Source organism: Zalophus californianus, chromosome 4 (assembly GCF_009762305.2).
Source record: "Zalophus californianus isolate mZalCal1 chromosome 4, mZalCal1.pri.v2, whole genome shotgun sequence".
NCBI classification, from domain to species: Eukaryota; Metazoa; Chordata; class Mammalia; order Carnivora; family Otariidae; genus Zalophus; species Zalophus californianus.
In genome coordinates, this window is record NC_045598.1 from 71,934,702 (window position 1) to 71,953,559 (window position 18,858).

An 18,858-nucleotide genomic window follows, 5' to 3' on the forward strand; every position below is an offset into this window, starting at 1 on the left:
TATCATTAACTGAAGTAATCCATCCACTTCCAATTCAACAGTGTTTGATACATACTTATCTACTGTCTTATCAAAAGGGTATGGGTGAGCAATAGGACTCATTTCATTAAGACTTTATATATTTTTACGTAATATAGCCAACCGTTTTTTCAAAAAATAAGGTAATTATTTTTTATAACTTTAGTAGCTCTACTAAATCTCTGCAGGAAACCCAAGGATAATACAGACAAAATTATATAAGCACTTTGTCATATAGATATATATATACACATATGTACATTACTGACTCCCAGGAAGGAATTTTTCTATTTGTTTTCAGGAATGATTAGCATTATACTCTTTTTGTTTGCTCTTCTCTACGCTTCTTCTCTACTCTCTTCTCTATACATACACAGTTTATAACATAATAACAACACACTGTTAGCTATATTATTCATAGTTTTAATGAAAATTTTGAAGTAGCCAAATAGTATTAGGACATGTTACCCATGATAGTCATAATATCACACAATTGTCTTATATTTATGATTTGAGACAGGTGTTAACATTTTCACATAGACTGGTCAAAACTAGTGAGCATGATTACAGGCAGTGTGCCTAATGTTGGTCAGTGATGGGATCCTTAAATTCAAGATGATAACATTTTGCAAGAATATATAATTTTGCTTTATTTATTACATTATTAACTAGAAATAAGGTCAGGAAAGTATTATATCATGAGCAGCAGAGTAATCACAATGTAAACTGTATATACTCCTTTGGTCAATGAGCAGTAGTTCAATTCTTTGCATGAAGAGATTGGAAACATGATCTATAAATCTGCTGTATCACATGGCAATTAAGTAGCTTAGTTGTGGGATCACACTGAAGATATTTCTGCAAGTGAAAGAAATGACTTGTATATTCACCAAGGGAAAATCTTCATCTCATCTCATCAAAGGAGACTGGACATTTTGATCGTCACTGCAGCACATTTAAACTCTGAATATTTCTCCTCTGTCAGGAAATTCACAAGTGATTACAAGAAAATGTGATATAATTCACTCAAACTATATATTTGAAAAATTCATCCAGCAAAGAATAGTCAGGTTTACTTTCACTTGCAAAAACCAGTTTCCAGAAATGAAAACTCTGGCTTGAATAGCATACCTATAATAATAGTATTGAATACTAAATTCTGAATATGATTATTTCAAACCCAATGTTGTTCAATTCTATTTTTTCAATGAGTACTGACAGTAAAATGAAGGAATACAAATAGAAAGCAATGAACTGCATACAATGCTGAAAACTAGACATGATGGAATTGGAACGCCAGAACTCTGTTTTAAAGTAACAACCATTTGCAAAGATTCTATCTTTATTCACAAGTACCTTTATTCACAGTAGGCATCTGTCTCATACCTACATTTATGAACAGTTATCTTCCATTATTAAACAAAAAATATATCTTCTGAGGCTGGATTATTTACTGTATATTATACTATCAAATATAAGGCCTGTCAAGAGCTTGTGCTTAAAGGTTAATGAATTATAAAATAAAATTTTCATAATTAGGCATTTTAATATTCCAACTTGTGTTTTTTTTAATTGCATTTAAAATAACTAACCATATATGTTTGTATCACCTTACTTCCTTAAAACAAAAGTCAGTAAAATTCCAGAGAGTCTAATTATATTTCCGGTAGGTGATTTTTCTTAAAGCCGCTTGCTTCACTCCATAAGATTCCCTGCCTGACACGTGAGCTTATAAACTCTGCGGTACTATTATAAGCATATCGCTTCAGAAATAATATTTGAAGGAAATGGACTTACTCTCTCTCCTTCAGGTCCCCGTTGCCCTACTTCTCCAGGAGAGCCAATAAAACCCTTAGAGGGAGCAAACAGTCTTTGTATTATTTCATTTGAATACTTACCCTGCAAGGAATTCTAAACAGAGATCATAAATTTGTTCATAATAATATGAAACTCTAAGGCAGAACAGAATAAATAACTTCGTTCCTTTGCTTTACCACCTTCCTTCCAGAAGTTACAGACCTTTCCATTAAAAAAAAAAAAAAAAAAAGAAAAGAAAGTAGGGAACATAACTGAAGATGTAGTGACAAATGAAAATCAAGACCAAATCCTTTTCTCTGTTGGATTTTATAGTGGGGAGAAAATATATAATTAACTAAAATGTAAGGCAGAATGGAAGTACCGAAAGATACTTAGTACAGAGTAAGAAGAAATTCATTCCAATGTGGCAGGAGGTAAAGGCAATAAAAAAAAACACTTCAAAAGAGACTGGCACTTGAGACAGGCATACAGAGTAGATAAAATCCTGACAAACAGAGGATGGAGAAAGGAAACTCCAAGCAGAACAATTATAGGAAATGGAAACAAAGAACTTCAGGAAGTGTCTCTAAATAGTAACGGATAACATTATACCTGTAAGATGCTTTGGAGAAGACCAAAGATCCATTGTATCCTAAAGAAGATTCCAACTGGTCTGACAACAAGGGGTACGTATAAATAACAATGCAATGTACTTTATCCTAACATACTTTAGTTATATCTCTGTGGCAAATAAAAATCTCTTCAACAATTTAAAAGACAAAGTGTATGATAGTTTGGAGACTAGATTAAGGAGACCTTTAAATTTCAAGCTAAGAATTTTAGACTTTATATTTTATAAAACTGGAAGCTCCTGCCTTTAAGGCATTGTGGTAGTGCCCTGAGGTTAGGTTGTATTTCTAAAACATTAATCTATTGACAGGATATAGAATACATATGAGACAAGAAACAATGAATGTAGGAAAACCTGTTAGAAGGCTCTTTCAATGGTCCAAATTTGAAGTAATATGAGCCTGGATCATTGATTCAAAAAACATTACTTAAGTGCCCACTATGTGGAATACCATAAAAAAATAAAATAAAATAAAAAAAGAAATCTTGCCATTTGCAACGATGTGGATGGAACTAGAGGGTATTATGCTAAGCAAAATAAGTCAATCAGAGAAAGACAATTATCATATGATCTCACTCATATATGGAATTTAAGAAATAAAACAGAGGATCAAAGAGGAAGGGAGAGAAAATAAAACAAAATGAAATCAGAGAGGGAGACAAACCACAAGAGACTCTTAATCATCGGAAATAAACTGAGGGTTGCTGGAAGGGAGGTGGTGGGGGAATAGGGTAACTGGGTGATGGACGTTAAGGAGGGCACATGATGTAATGGGCACGGGGCATTATATAAGACTGATGAATCACTGAACTCTACCTCTGAAACTAGTAATACACTAAATGTTAATTAATTGAATTTAAATTTTAAAAATAAATTATATCCATTCACATGTGTAAAAGAAAAACTGTGAGCAAATCCAGAGAAAATTACTAAAACAGCCTTGGTACAGGATATCCCAATTCAAACTGCCAAATGCAACACTGCCAAGAAGGTTCAATTGACTTACACATCATCACAATAAACAGGTTTTTTTGTTTGTTTTGTTTTTTAAGTAGGCTCCACACCCACTGTGGAGCCCAACACGGGGCTTGAATTCATGACCTTGAAGTCAAGACCTGAGCTCAGATTGAGTCAGATGCTTAGCCAACTGAGCACCCCCGGTGCCCCAATAAATGTTTATTTTTTAAATAAATACATATGTATAAACAGTAGGTCAAATAGTTTTACATAATGAGAAAAAAAGTGCCCATTATGTGCCAGGAGCTGTAATTAAAAGATGAATATGAAAGTCAGTGCCCTCAAGAAGTTCACAGTTTTTTAGGAAAGAAGGTCATACAAATAAATAATTATAACTTCATATGATAATTATAATATGATTATGTAATATATTATGTGATAAATACAAAATACAACAGAAATTTGGAGGCAGAATGACCAACATCACCCAGAGGGATGATTTAGGAAAGCTTTACAGAAGAGGCAACATTTGAGCAGGGCTAACAATGTACTATCATTCATTCATTCAATAAGAATGACATGACATGGCATTTATACAGAATTGCAAATAGTTCTCTATGCATGATAGGCAAGTGGTGAGCTTGGAAAGGGTAGCAGTGGCCACATCAAGAAAAGTCTCGTATGTAATGATAGAAAGTTTGGAATTTATACTGTGAGCCATTAAAAAAATATTTAGGCATAGCTTTGATACAATCAAATTTGCAGTCTATAAAATTCACTAGGTTAATAGTGGATCAACAGGTCTTTGTAATTGTCTCTAAAGACTGAGGCAAAGATGACTCTAAGGTTTGTAGTTGGACTGATAAGCAAGTGGTAACCATTGGTAGAAATACAGAAAACGAATAGGAATGCTATTTGGTAGAAAGAGGGTAAGTTTTCTTACTCATTTTGAGTCTATGGTGTTGATGAGGCATTCAAATGTAATTATCTTACCAGGGAACTGGAGATATGAGACTCACAGAAAGAGCTCATAAAGAGATAAGGTTTTTAGGACAGGTATGTTGGAGGCCTTACAGGTTACTAGAGCTCTGAGGAGAAAACAAAAAGAAAAATTATCACCAAACCAGAGAGAGGCTGAAATGGAGGTGGCAAAAGCAGAATCATTTTACAGATACAGAGAAAAGCCCAAGTATAAGAGAATTTGAAGGAGAGATACAGGAGGCCATTTTGACTCAATTCTATAAAGGCTACTTTAATCAGAGAATGGGTGACTTCAGAGTGAATGCTTCCATAATAATATACATTAAGAAAGAATGCAGATTTTTTTAAAAGTAAATATCATTTGTAGAAGCAGAATGGCATTATTCACAATAGCCAAAAGGTAGAAGCACCCCAAATGTTTAACACATGAATGGATAAACAAAATATGGTATATACATACAATGGAATATTAGCCAGCCTTAAAAGGGAAGGAAATTCTGACACACGTTACAACATGGACAAACGCTGAAGACAATCAGGCTAAGAGAAGTAAGCCAGTCACAAAAGGATAGATATTGTATGATCCCACATCCATGATCCCACTTTATGGGTACTTATACTAGTCAAATTTATAGAGACAGAAAGTAGAATGGTTGCCTAAAGTTGGGAGGAAGTGAGAATGAGGAGTTACTATTTAAAGGGTATGGAGTTTCAGTCTGGGAAGATGAGAAAGTTCTGAAGGTGGATGGTGGTGATGGCTGCACAACAATGTGAATGTACTTCTTGCCTCCTGATATGGACTGAATTCATATGTTGAAGTGTAGTCCCCAATGTGATGGTATTCCGAGGTGGGCCCTTTGGGAAGTAATTAGGTCATGGGGGTAGAGCCCTCATGAATGTGATTAGAGGTGATTTCTATCTCAGCTATGTGAGGATACAGTAAGAAGGCAACTGTCTACAGCCCATGAAGTAGGCCGTCACCAGGTACTGGATCTGCTGGTGTCTTGATCTTGAATTTCTCAGATTGCAGAACTGCGAGATACAAATGTTTGTCATTTAAACCACCCAGTCCAGGGGCACCTGGGTGGCTCAGTCATTAAGCGTCTGCCTTCGGCTCAGGTCATGATCCCAGGGTCCTGGGATCGAGCTCCGCATCGGGCTCCCTGCTCTGCGGGAAGCCTGCTTCTCCCTCTCCCACTCCCCCTGCTTGTGTTCCCTCTCTCACTGTGTTTCTCTCTGTCAAATAAATAAATAAAATCTTAAAAATCAATCAATCAATTAATAAATAAACAAACCACCCAGTCTACATTTCTATCATAGCAGCCCAAACTAAGACCACTAAACTATACTCTTAAAAATACTCATAAAATGGAAATGTTTATGTTATGTAGACTTTACCATTTTTTTAAGTAAATATTTCAGGAACCATTTCTGTTTTGCCTGGAATAACAACCTTGGGAGGGACTTAATCTTTGAGAGTGAAAGCTAGTTGGGTGTTGCCATAGTAAGAGCAGCACTCTTCTTTGACTAGGAAAAACACCTTTAAAATTCCCTATGTTCTACAGTTTGTATGAACAAGCAAAATTTTTTTAAAAAGAGAAAATTAGTTTCCTTCTACTTAACTTTAGTAAGTAAAGCATCTATAATTTGTTTGCTTAAAAGCCAAGCGTGTGGAGGATGTGAAAAATTTCTTGTAAAATGAAGCATCCAAAAACATTCCTGATATCAAAACATTTATGATTATGATGACATGCTATATATATTTTCAGAATCACCAGCTACAGATAGCCTCAAGTTTAAAAAGACTTAACTTTTATTTTAATATATACAACTGAATTTTTGCTTATAAATAAAAACAATAGACACCCTAACTGGTATACACTCATCATTGGACTAAGTAATCAGCTGAGAACTCAGGAGAAAGTCAGACCTCTACTCAACATAGCCTGAATAGGGTGCAAAAACATTTTGCAATTAAAGATTTTAATGAGTAATTATATTGGTGTTTCATAAAGGTTTCTTAATAATTATTATGCTGATGCTAACAGAAATAAAATGCCAGCAGCACCCACTAAGAAATCACATGGGGTTGTGGTCATTCTCAAGACACTACCCCTAAGGGGTGCCTGGGTGGCTCAGTTGGTTAAGTGACTTCCTTCAGCTCAGGCCATGATCCTGGAGTCCCGGGATCGAGTCCCACCTCGGGGCCCCTGTTCAGCAGGGAGTCTCCTTCTCCCTCTGACCCTCCTTCCTCTCATGCTCTCTGTCTCTCATTCTCTCTCTCTCAAATAAATAAAATCTTAAAAAAAAAAAGACACTACTCCTAGAGTTTAACGTGTAATGAAACAAAGAACATTAAAAAAATAACAACATATATGCTTTTGACTTTTAGATAGAAGGTTATATATCCAGTTAGAGGCAAATTTGTGTCACCAGTAGGGCCACTAAAAAGTCAGAAGAGGCCCCACACACTTCTACTTCTCGAGGCACCAAGCATATAATTACACAAAGAAATGCCAAAAGAGGGTTACAAAATACACATTTAACCTAGAAGTAATATCAGGGCACCTGAGTGGGTCAGCCAGTTAAGCATCTGCTTATGGGTCAGGTCATGATCCCAGGGTCCTGGGATCGAACCCCACATCCAGCTCCGCACTCAGCAGAAAGTCTGCGTCTGCTTCTCCCTTTGCACCCCCCACCGCTGCTCATGCTTGTGCGTGCTCTCTCTCTCTAATAAATAAAATCTTTAAAACATAAAAGTAATATCATAACACCAAAAAATGGAATCAAATAATGCTGCCAGTCAAAAGATCATTTATCAACATGATTGATAAATATATTAATTTACAGTATGTAGCCTGTGGCATAGTCCAGTAACAGGACACAAATCAAATGAAAAACATTTTATAATCCTGTTGGTGTGTTTTTTGTGATTTTTGTCTTTTAATCTAATCTGGATTTGAAGTTAAAGTTAAAAGTCTACGTTTGAGACCCTCTGTGAATGTGAAGCCGAAAGAAAAAGGCTTCCTGAACCCTCCTGTATTCCCAAAGGAAAATTAAAGAATCAAATCAATTAAATTAATCAGAATATATATTTGTTATATTTTATTTATTTATTTTAAGATTTTTAATTTATTTATTTGACAGAGAGAGACACAGTGAGAGAGGGAACACAAGCAGGGGGAATGGGAGAGGGAGAAGCAGGCTTCCCGCTGAGCAGGGAACCTGATGTGGGGCTTGATCCCAGGACCCTGGGATCATGACCTGAGCCGAAGGCAGACACTTAACGACTGAGCCACCCAGGAGCCCCATATTTGTTATTTTTTAAAGTGCTTTTATAAAGCTGGCTGTCGAAACCTAAAACTATAACTTAAAAAGGGTTACAACACAGACAACAGTTTCCATACAAGTGAAGAAAAAAGCAACAAAAGGATGTATAATACGGTACAAAAGGATGTATAATATAGTGGTATAAAGAAGAACTTAGGTTTTGGGAATCACTGAAGCAAGATGAGAAAATACAGTAAGAGAAAACTACATGGTACCCAATAACATGTCTTGGAGTTATGAGTTCATGCACAGAAAAGACTCCCAAATTCCAATAAAACAATAAAGTCTGCATAGAAAATGCATTCTATATGCTAGACACTATGGTTTAAGAATGTTAAGCTCAGGCAGTTCTTGACCACTATTCTCTACTTCCCAGATCCAAGTCAATACGTGCTTTTGGTACAGTTCCTAATAAAAAAATACATGACCTTTCTGATTATATTTTTCACTTAATATGGGGGTAGAGACAGGATAGGAGAGAGGAAAGAGTACATAGGTAAATGTGAGAAGACTTTGGTTCTTTGGCCAGCTAGGACTTTGCCAACTTTGGTAAATTCCTTAGCTTGCTATTTTCTCATCTGTAAAATTACTTCACAGGATTGAGAGCAAAATAAAAGGAAGAAAAAACATATGAAAGTATTATTTAGAAATTTTAAATTTAAAGCATCATTATAGCACATACTGTTTAAATACTTTATGCTTTATTTGAAAAAGGTATTTTATTTTTTATTTACTTATATTTTTTAAAAGAGAGAGGGATGGGGCAGAGGGAGAGGAAGAGAGAGAATCTTAAGCAGGCTCCACACCCAGAACGGAGCCTGACATGGCGCTCCGTCTCACCACCCTAAGATCATGACCTGAGCCGAAATCAAGAGTCGGATTCTTAACTGACTGAGCCGTCCAGGTGCCCCTCAAAAAGGTATTTTAGATAATATAAGGCATAAACGTAGATTCTGGAAAATAACTTGCTTTTAAAGGTAGAGAATTTTAAAAATAAAAAATCCAGTTTACCTTTTCTTATTTTTCCTAGACTAGATTTGATTTTAATTTGTAGCACACTATATAAGATATCGTAATTTTCTCACTTCCTTAATGATTAAAAGTGACTAAACTCTTTAGTGGTTTGAAGTGCAATGGTATACTCTTGATATGATAAGCTTATTTCCTTCTTTGCAGATTTTTTTTTACTGCAGATAGTTTTTATATCATATTATCTCAGCCTTGAAATTAATATGCAATTTTTTTGCCTCTTTGTATTTTTTATCATGATTTCTTAGGTCTATATACGTTCATATATAAATTATACTACAAATGTTGATAGAGTCCATTCTAACATACCAGACATTATGCTAGGAGCCAGAAAACAATAGAAAAGAATGAGGTAAAACCTACTACTATAAGGCTGCTTTCTGTGGCTATTAACAGGGAAAGCATCTATTAAACAAATGTACTTCTTTTCAGGCTAACCTGGCATTACATTCAAAGTTCCTACGGAAGTGTGAAACTGATACCTATTTTACAAACTTCATTTGATTTTTATGCAAGCATGCTTACAAAATGATGAAAATGTTTACTTACTCGTACACCTTTAGGACCTGGATTACCTTCTGGTCCAGCTAAACCCTAGTGTGAACAAAAGACATCATTATCATACTACAGTATTTTGAAAGCACTGTTGATAAATAAAATAAAATGGTCATATAAAGAGGTATCATTTTCACAAGTATAAAATTCAGAACTAGGTATACTTAATGAAGACTATATTTGTTCAAGGAGTTTTAGAATTTCAGAGCCAAAAGAGGTACTATATATAATCTATACAAAAATATATTTTAGATATTTAAAAAAGGTAAATTAACACACAGTATAAGATGCAAAAAAAATAAATTCTAATTAAATTATTTCTCATTGGAAAACTGTGTTTTTTTAAAGCACTTCTACTTATCTAAAATATATTCCCATAATTTAAAAATCAATACATTTTTAACTTCAATCTCCATATGCTTGAGTACTTATATATCTTTCAGGCAACACAAATCATCACTTGGTGGTAAGACTCTAATATACAATACTCTCCATGTATTTTTAAAGGCCTAAAATATGGAATTTTGTTAACTATAGATTACTTTTTGGCATTTTCATTTCCCTCATTCTTGAGAATAAAAAAGATATTATAACTATAGCTTTCTAGTATGCTAAATGAATAATTAATTTCAAGAGTAAGTCTTCAGTTCATGAAAACCTCAGGAAGAAAATTTGTTCTATTATTAGTCTATATGAAATAGATAAAGTTATAAATGAGAGGAAAATAAATATAAAATGTTTAGAATGAATTTTCAAAACTGTATAAAAAGACTTGAATTCATTTCAGATAAAATTATTCGGTAGTGGTATACATAGCACTGCCAAACTGTGTCTCAAGTTTTTATAACTCTGCTATTAAAAAATAACGCTTGTTATACAGTCTTAACTCTTACCATTACTTCATTATAGTGAGTGGCAGTATTGTAAAATCAGTAGCAGGATTGTTTTAAAATCTTATTAGACCCTTGGGCATTTTAATTTTGAAGTTTCCACTGTATCACATCACACATGCTTAAAAACCCTACTCCCATTTTAAACAAAACTTTCTACAGTAACATTTTTAAAGATTTTTACAATTTTAATTTTGAAATTATTTTGCCATGAGGCATTCATTATTTAATAGAAATAAACCAATTATTATTTGAACATTAACTCTGAAAATCAGAACATACAATGCATTAATGAAAAGGAACATAAAAGGAGAAATGTAAATATAGTTACCTCACCTGCCTTCCAGGGTAACCACGTGAACCAATACTACCAGTGAATCCTAGAATTCCCTGAAATAAAAAATAAAATAAATGAAACAATATAACAAAATCAAAAGAAGCCCAAGGAAACAAATTTGGCACAATTATAATACCCAAGTTTTTAAAGAAATTTTTCCCCATAAAAGTACTAAGCGTCCTGAACATTGTGTATCTGACTGAAATCACCTATTTGAAATAAAAATGAGCCAAAATTATTAAATAGAAAAATAAAACTGTCAGATTAGGGGCCTTAAATGAGATACAGACTATTAATAATGATAAATCTAGGATGGAAAAATCCAGCACTACATAAAGAAGACACTTATTCTAGAAAAAGAGTTGATACATTTCTTAATAACCAGTATCTTTTTACATTGAATTCCTTCTTACCTCAATCATCTCGCAACTCTCCTTAAATGTCTAAGCATGAGCCCCAGAAGACTAAAAGGGGCAGTGAACCTTAGAACAAACCTCTTCTTCCTTCCTAAAGTAAACTCATTCTTACAGCAAGTCTGATTAAGAAATGGATATTAAGTGGTAAGTACTTTTATCATGACATAGATCCATCTAAAAATTAAAACTAACTTTGGATGGTAAACTCATTTTAAATTGACAACTTTGTATTTTTAATTTTAAAACAAGGTTTGCTGAAGAAAGGAGACTCAAAGGCATAAGAAAGGAAACCTGCTACAGAACTGGGGGGCGGGGGGGCGGGGATCAAGTGAGAAGAAATACCTCCACTTTGTTTTTACTTTTCTTTCATTGATAAATTCATTCATTAGTTTATCCAGAGTTTAGGCGTATTAAATAATTCTTGAACCAAGGAAATGGCCAGAAGACTGTATGTTGACCTGCCTTTACTTAAACTCAGATGGTGACAGCAATGTTAAATTTCATAGATTATTTATTTATTATGTAAAATTCATTTCCTTCTTATTGTTTGTAAGAGATAAAAGACACTAGCCCTTTGCCCGTCTGCTCTGAAGCACACAGAAGAGTGTTACCTTCAGTTTAAGTACAAAAACACTATAAAATTCCTAAAAATTTGGAAAATCTATAGTAAGAACAGACAAAGGAAAAGGCAATTGGAGGATCACAGATGAACATTTTATTAGACATGAAGGCTCCTAATATATCTTTATCTCCACTTTTCTCAGAATCTCTCTCAATTTTGTTCTCTTCTCATTTCTCTCCCTCCTCCTCTCCCCTTCCTCCAACAATTACCATTTACTGAGCCCTTTTTATGTGCCACTCACTATGCCAAGCACATTACATCAGCTTTACATCTATGAGATAGATACTATTTTCTCTATTCTACATTTGAAGAAAGTAAGATACAGAGAAGTTATGAAACTTGCCCAAGATGCTATAGTAAGTAAGTAGCAGAGCCCGAATATGAACTCAGACAATCTGACAAAAGTTGTCATGTCATGCACACACACATACATATATATATATATATGTGAACTATATACGTATAGACCATTCATCCATACTATATATATATATATATGACAATGGACAATTTAACAGAATGTCAATAAAACAGTGGCTTTCTGAGAAGTACAGAATAAAATTCTTATCTACATATGGAGAGATTTATCCTATGAATTTCAGAAACCATATTTCTGTACTAAATATCACCTTATTAAAAACATGTTCAATATATAGTATCATATTCCCATAACATTCATTTAGCACCTATCATATGCCAGGCACTATTTTAAGTATTTTATATGTATTATCTTATTTAATCTGCCTAAACCCTATAAGGTAGGTGCCATTATCCCTATTTTACAGATTAAAAAATGAAACATACAGTATCTGTCACCAGTGGAAAGTCACTCATCTAGTATGTGGGAAGCGAGGATTTGAATAAGCATGTCTAATTCCAGAGACCACCATCCAAGGCTGCTTCCCTAGCGTAGTTCTAAAATGTACATAACTTCCAATAGTACTCTAGAGAAAGCCCTCTAATTATGAGATTTGCTCCAGTCTATTTACAATTGCTTCCTTTATGCTTCATCCAATTCTAAAATACACAGGCCTATATCCAGACATTCACAAAACCTCATATTTGGGTATGCCAATAGAAAGGAGTGAAAAAATTAAAAGGGCTGTTTTTATTCTGTAGGTCACTGTCTGGCTAAGACCAACCACCATCCCTTTCATTCCTCTCCTAGCCAAATTAGATTAATTGAGCTCTATTAAAAAGCAATCTGTTTTAAGTCATAAAGGAAATCTGATTTTGAATGGATTTTCATAGAAGGTGTTAAGGCAACATGTAGAGATCTAAAACATTCCAGCTGCAAAGAGAAATACACAAAAAAAATTCTGGGGGATGGCTAAATTCTGCTATCCTGGAATGGCAGTAGACAAAGTAAACAAGTAAGCTTTCAGTAGTCTTATATGGTATAAACATGTATATGCCAACCACACTCTAAAATCACTATGACAACCACAGAAGCTCAAAAGAAACTCAAAGCAAACATTACAACTTAAAATTCACTATGCACTTAAAATTGGTTAAAAACAAAAAAGTTGGCCCACTTAAATCTATAGATTGAATGGAGCAATTTAGACACAAAGATCTATCTCTAGACCCTGGAGAAATTAGGAATAGGAAACTTGCCCCAGTCCTACTTCTAACACCAAGAATTAAAAGCACACGCTCTGAGAAAATCAAGACTTCATTGGGAATCCCAGCACTGCTACCAAGTAGAATTAGTAAAGTAGAATAATAATATCTAGGTCACAGGATTATTGTGTGGAGAAAACAGAACAATGTGTAGAAATATATTTAAAAGTGGGAGAAACTGCAACAATCTTTAGCATTGCTGTGCATTAAATTAGTTAACATATGGAAATAATAAATAATTATACCACTAGAAGTTATAGTTGATAGTAGGTATAGTTTAGCAATTAATAAGAATTCAGTAAATGACAGCTCTAATTACTAGCACTTGCACAGATGATAAAATTATTTTCCAAATGCTTGTTGACCAATTTATAGATATTTACAAAATTTTTCAGAAGTAAATGTCTCCTAGCAAACTAGTTATGCTCCTCTTAATATCCAGTGGTTCACAGTTAAAATGCAAAATGATTTTAGATGTATTTCACAGTTACCACCAATTTTGCCTTTTTTTCTGGAAATAAACAGAATGGAAAGCCATAACTGCTCCAAAATACATTTTCCAACCTTTAAAACTGATTTTAGACTCCTAAAATGCACACTCTCAGAACAATAACAAGTATACTAAGAACTAGGTTATAGAGCAGTTGTGAGAACACTTGTAAGTATTAACATGGTCAATTTTTCATTTACTTGTGAAATATTAGGTTTTCTTTATTAGAACCCAGACATTTGTGTCAAAGCAGTTTTCTAGAGATTTTTTTTTAAAGATTTTATTTATTTATCTGACAGAGATAGAGGGACACAGCGAGAGAGGGAACACAAGCATGGGGAGCGGGAGAGGGAGAAGCAGGCTTCCCGCGGAACAGGGAGCCCGATGCGGGGATCGATCCCAGGACCCCGAGATCATGACCCGAGCGGAAGGTAGACACTTAATGACTGAGCCACCCAGACACCCCTAGAGATTTTTTTTCTCCCCAGGGACTAATCCTTCCTGTCCTTCCGACTTTTTTCCCATAAATGCTTTTTAGCACTTGTTTGATCTTCAAGAAACTGAGATTGCACTTGTTACAGATGACATTTATCACTTTACTTGCTACTTCTAGTAATTAGTAATCTTGAAAAACTGTGCCTCAGGACTGAACAGAGTATACTGTCCCACTTAACATGAATGAAAGAGAAAATTAGCTTTATTTCATTTATATCTTTCCCTCAGGGACATTCTATCACATTTCTTTCTGGAGCTCTCTTTAGGGCTTCCTGAGGCTCTTTGCTGAATCTGCAATAACGGTGTCCATCACCCTAGTTAGTTTCTTATCTCTTATCCTTTTCACTGCTTTATTTATCTGACCTAGTATATACTGTATTGAAAACAAGAGATATGGCTTTATTTTTTTTCCCTATGACATATGATATATTATTTTCTGGTAGGAGAGAGCAATAATAACATGATTAAAAACTAAAGAGTTCCCAAACTATTCTGACTTTAAATATGTGCATATGTGTCTAATGGACAATAACATATGTGCTATTCTAATTTGGATTTTTATTAAAATTTATTTACATTCCCTTATGCAAAGGTCAGGAAATTAACAGCTATTAATAGGCTTTTGTAAATAGGCAAACCCCTGAAACCGTATAAAAAATCAAATATGTGGGGCGCCTGGGTGGCTCAGTCGGTTAAGCGTCTGCCAGGATCCTGGGATCGAGTCCCGTGTTGGGCTCCCTGCTCAGTGGGGAATCTGCTTCTCCCTCTCCCTCCAACCCTCCCTTCCACTCGTGTGTGTGTGTGTGTGTGTGTGTGTGTGTGTGTGTGTGTGAGCACGAGCGCGCTCTCTCTCAAATAAATAAAATCTTAAAAAAACACAAATGTGTGAAAGAAAAAAATGAAAACAAAAAAATAAAAATAAATAAGTGTGTGTGCATGTGTGCATTCATGTGCATGAATATGTGTGTTTTCTGGGGAAAGAGTTCATAGCATTTATTACATTCTTAAAGGGGCTTGTGAACCTCAAAAGTTTAAGAACTGCTGTTCTGGAACATCTTAGGCAGATAGTTAAAGTCAGTCAGGGATTCAGGAAAAAAAACAAAAACAAACCTATAACATGATCAATTGAAAAATTCTGTCTTACACTAAAGAGAGTGAAAATCACTGAGAAGGAAATTTTAATAAGTGGGGGAAAATAATCTCTCAATGGAGTTCACTAATGTGTGTCTTTTTTACTGGAGAAGATACAAGTTTTATAAATGAAGTACTTACTGGTTCACCTTGGAGTCCTGGGAGCCCTGGATAGCCTTTGAGTCCCTGCAAGGTTAAAGGTGAAGACATGCTATGAACCATAAGCTCATACAAGCCGAAAACTAAACAAAGGTTCTAAGTTGTTTTTATCCCAACTTTTGGTTTCCTCATCAATGCATATTTATAATTTATGTCTTATTTATCTTTTTAATATGAGTATTTGAATTATTTGTTACTATCAACAAAAATGGTAGCATACTATTGAATAGAGAATAAAAACAGCATCTTTTATATAAAGCTGGCATCCAGCAATGGATCTGTTAAATCTTACTGAAGCTTTTAAAAGTTGATTTTAGTTTATTATTTATTAATTTATTATTTATTTATTTATTTTTAGAGAAGTGAGGAGGGCAGGAGGGAGAGGGAGAGAGAATCCTAAGCAGTATCCATGCCCAGCACAAAGCCCAAACCAGGCTCTATCAAGTTGGTTTTAGTTTGTTAATGCTGAAGCAAAATGCCCTCAGACATAATCTATTTGTAATTACTGAAAAACTGGACCATAATCTGGCCATTTCTCTAATCCAAATCATTGTCACCACACTCCATGAATGACCCAAGAAAAACCAAAGAGGCTGCTCATGGGTCCTATGAAAAAAGTGGTTTTATAGAGCTAAAAAATTAGTATCAAAAATTTTTTTCCATATAATAGAACCCAAATCAAATCTTTAATCTCCATTACTAATACCCTAAGACATAAAATAGATAATATCCTTTCTCTTGTAGAAAGATCTGTGAGCAAGATGAAGGAAGCTAAACAAAAGAACAGGAAGAAAGAAATAAAGGAACACTTTGGAGTTTATTTTTATAGCTCTAATCAATAATCAGTAAATCAACCGTTTACTAGGTTTTGACATATACAAAACAACAAGAAAAATTCCCTTTTCTTAGGAATCTCATAGGACCTCTGGGCACCTGTGTAGCTCAGCTGGTTAAGCATCTGACTCTTGGTTTCGGCTCAGGTCATGATCTCAGGGTCTTGAGATGGAGCCGTGCATGGGCCTCTGCATTCAGTAGGGAGTCTGCTTTTCTCCCTCCTCCCCTCTCCCTTAAGCATGCATGTGTGTATGTGTGTGTGTGTCCTCTCTCTCTTTCTCTCTCTCAAAAAAATAAACAAATCAAAAAAGAGAGAGAGAGAGAACCTCATAGGATTTTAAGCAAATTCTAACTCAAAAACTGAAATGATTTTGAGCGTACAAATATTAAAAACTTGAAATTAACGTACTGCAAACTGAAGGTAAGTTTTTAGAATTTCAGGATATAGAATAATGGAGTCAAAGAGTCATTCAGGATTAATCACTGAGGGCTTTATCAATCTGTATTAATGAATTAGAGAAGGAAGTAATGCTTTGGCTAGACAATGAGGAAATCAGAAGAGGTGCCTATTTGAAAAATAAGGAAGTGATTTAAGCAGCTTCTGAGATGTTAAACTTAAAGCAACAATAAAATGCTGAAGTAAACAGGTCTCTTGGGAACCAGAGAAGAGACCGGAAAAACTAAGAGAACAAGTTTAAAGACAGATTTTTGTGTTCTCTCTATATTATATGTAAGCGTATTTAGCCACATTGAGGTAACAAAAGGAAAAATCAAGAGGGCAGAGGAAAAGGGCTATCCTGTGGGAGCTTGGTCCTTTTGTGTTTAGACTATTAGAAAGAGAACAGAGAAGTGGTCGTGAGAAAGAAGGAGGGAAAAAAGAGGGGGGGAAAGGAAGAAAGGAAATTCACTGAGCTACTATGTGCCAGATGTTGTACCAGCCACTTCCAAATACCTCTGTTGATTCGATGGCAATCCTACAAAGTAGGTATTTCTCCCATTTTTACAGAAAACAAAACAGTTCTGAGAATTAAGTGATTTGACCAAAGTGATACAGGTAGCAAGGTGGAATCATGTCAGTTTGACAGATTTACCAAGAATTGAGGATCCTGCCCTTCTACTTATTCTAGATGCATGTAGTTGTCAAATACACTCATTCTCATCAATATACACAAATGTTAATTATAGATCACCAAGACAAATCAACCAAAGGAATTATATATTTCATAAACTTGGTGTTATTAAAATTACTCATCTACCAACAACATCTAATAGACCCAAAGTTTTAGCTCAATTTTGCCCTGAGTTTATACTTTTTTTAAGATACCTAAATATCAGCCTAATTACAAAACCCGAGATATACTGTTCTCAGTTGTCCAAGTGTTAGGTGAGATTCCACAAGTAAAAATATTATCAGAGCTAAGTTTCTTCACTTTTTATAATAGAACATAAGAAATGTCTTCAGCATTAAGGCAGTGGCGGTGGCTCCCTAGGATGGGACAGCAGTTCTAGGAGGGTGGGTGCTAAGAAGCTCCTGAGAAGTGTCAGGAAGATGAGGAACAAGGAGCCAGGGTAAGAGGCACATAGGTAGAGAAACCTCTGTCCTAAGCCTATTTCCTTTTCCCTTTTTTTTTTTAAAGTACGTGTTTATTTATTTACTTATTTATGTTTATTTCTGTGAATACTTGAGTCTAACTACATGCTTCCCTTTCTTTGGCTACCAGATGTTTTTCCAACCAGAGTTTCTTCCCTCCCCTAACCCATGATAAACAGAATGCAGAGGCAGTACAACTTCTTTAATTTACTTCTCTGAAATACTTTGTAATGGTGAACTAGACATGTTAAACATGGTATCTTCTGTATGTAAAATTTCCTTTGAAGGGATTGTGCCATATCCAGAGACTCTAATAAGGAGGCAGCAACAGTAATGATCTTTTCTTCATGAACTCACTCCTACTCCACCTCAGCCACAGGACACAATACTTGATCTAAGGGAGACCAATATCAAGTCTGGGCAGTAGCCAATGAAGTCACTTGGAATAAAGAGTTTTGCCTAAATAGGAACAAGTCAGGTCAGTCAAATCCTTTTTTTAATTAGGTTAAACTATTTTTTTAAGAAGGAAAGAAAGAAAAATTCAGGTACTTAGTAGTGTGTGTGGGGGAGCTGAATTTCCTTTTATTGTTAGCATTATCTGGTTACTTGGGTCTATAAGAAAGTCACTACTTTCTTTTTTTTTTTAATTTAGCTTTCACTGAATGAAAAACAAAGGCATTTCATGAGTCAATTTGGGCTTAGAGGCATGAGAAGAATTTAAGTAAGATTGATTTATGTATCAGAGAAAAAAACAGATTCAGGCACATGATATAAAATAAAGATAGAGACTGAGAGTATAGAATAGAAGAGAATGGATCAGGTTGGAGGCTTTTATAGTATAGTGAAAGATAATTATAAATCAGATTTTAGTGGTGGAGTAAGAGATGGTATATAAGCTCCTTACAGAGTTTAAACTGAAGTTCTTTATTTTATTCAGTGTGGTATCCTCAGTGCCTAGAACAGTACCTGACT

At 34.7% G+C, this 18,858-nt stretch overlaps 1 protein-coding gene across 1 annotated transcript in view; it reads right to left on the reverse strand.

Annotated features, from left to right (window-relative positions):
* COL24A1 (collagen type XXIV alpha 1 chain) overlaps positions 1 to 18,858 on the reverse strand; it is a 414,236-nt gene that overhangs the window by 276,459 nt on the left and 118,919 nt on the right. The window contains exons 10-13 of the mRNA XM_027615241.2: positions 15,444 to 15,488; positions 10,525 to 10,578; positions 9,293 to 9,337; positions 1,816 to 1,869 (exon numbers count right to left, since the gene is read on the reverse strand). Coding sequence (XP_027471042.2) covers positions 1,816 to 1,869; positions 9,293 to 9,337; positions 10,525 to 10,578; positions 15,444 to 15,488 — 198 coding nt within the window. The remainder of the gene's footprint in view (positions 1 to 1,815; positions 1,870 to 9,292; positions 9,338 to 10,524; positions 10,579 to 15,443; positions 15,489 to 18,858) is intronic.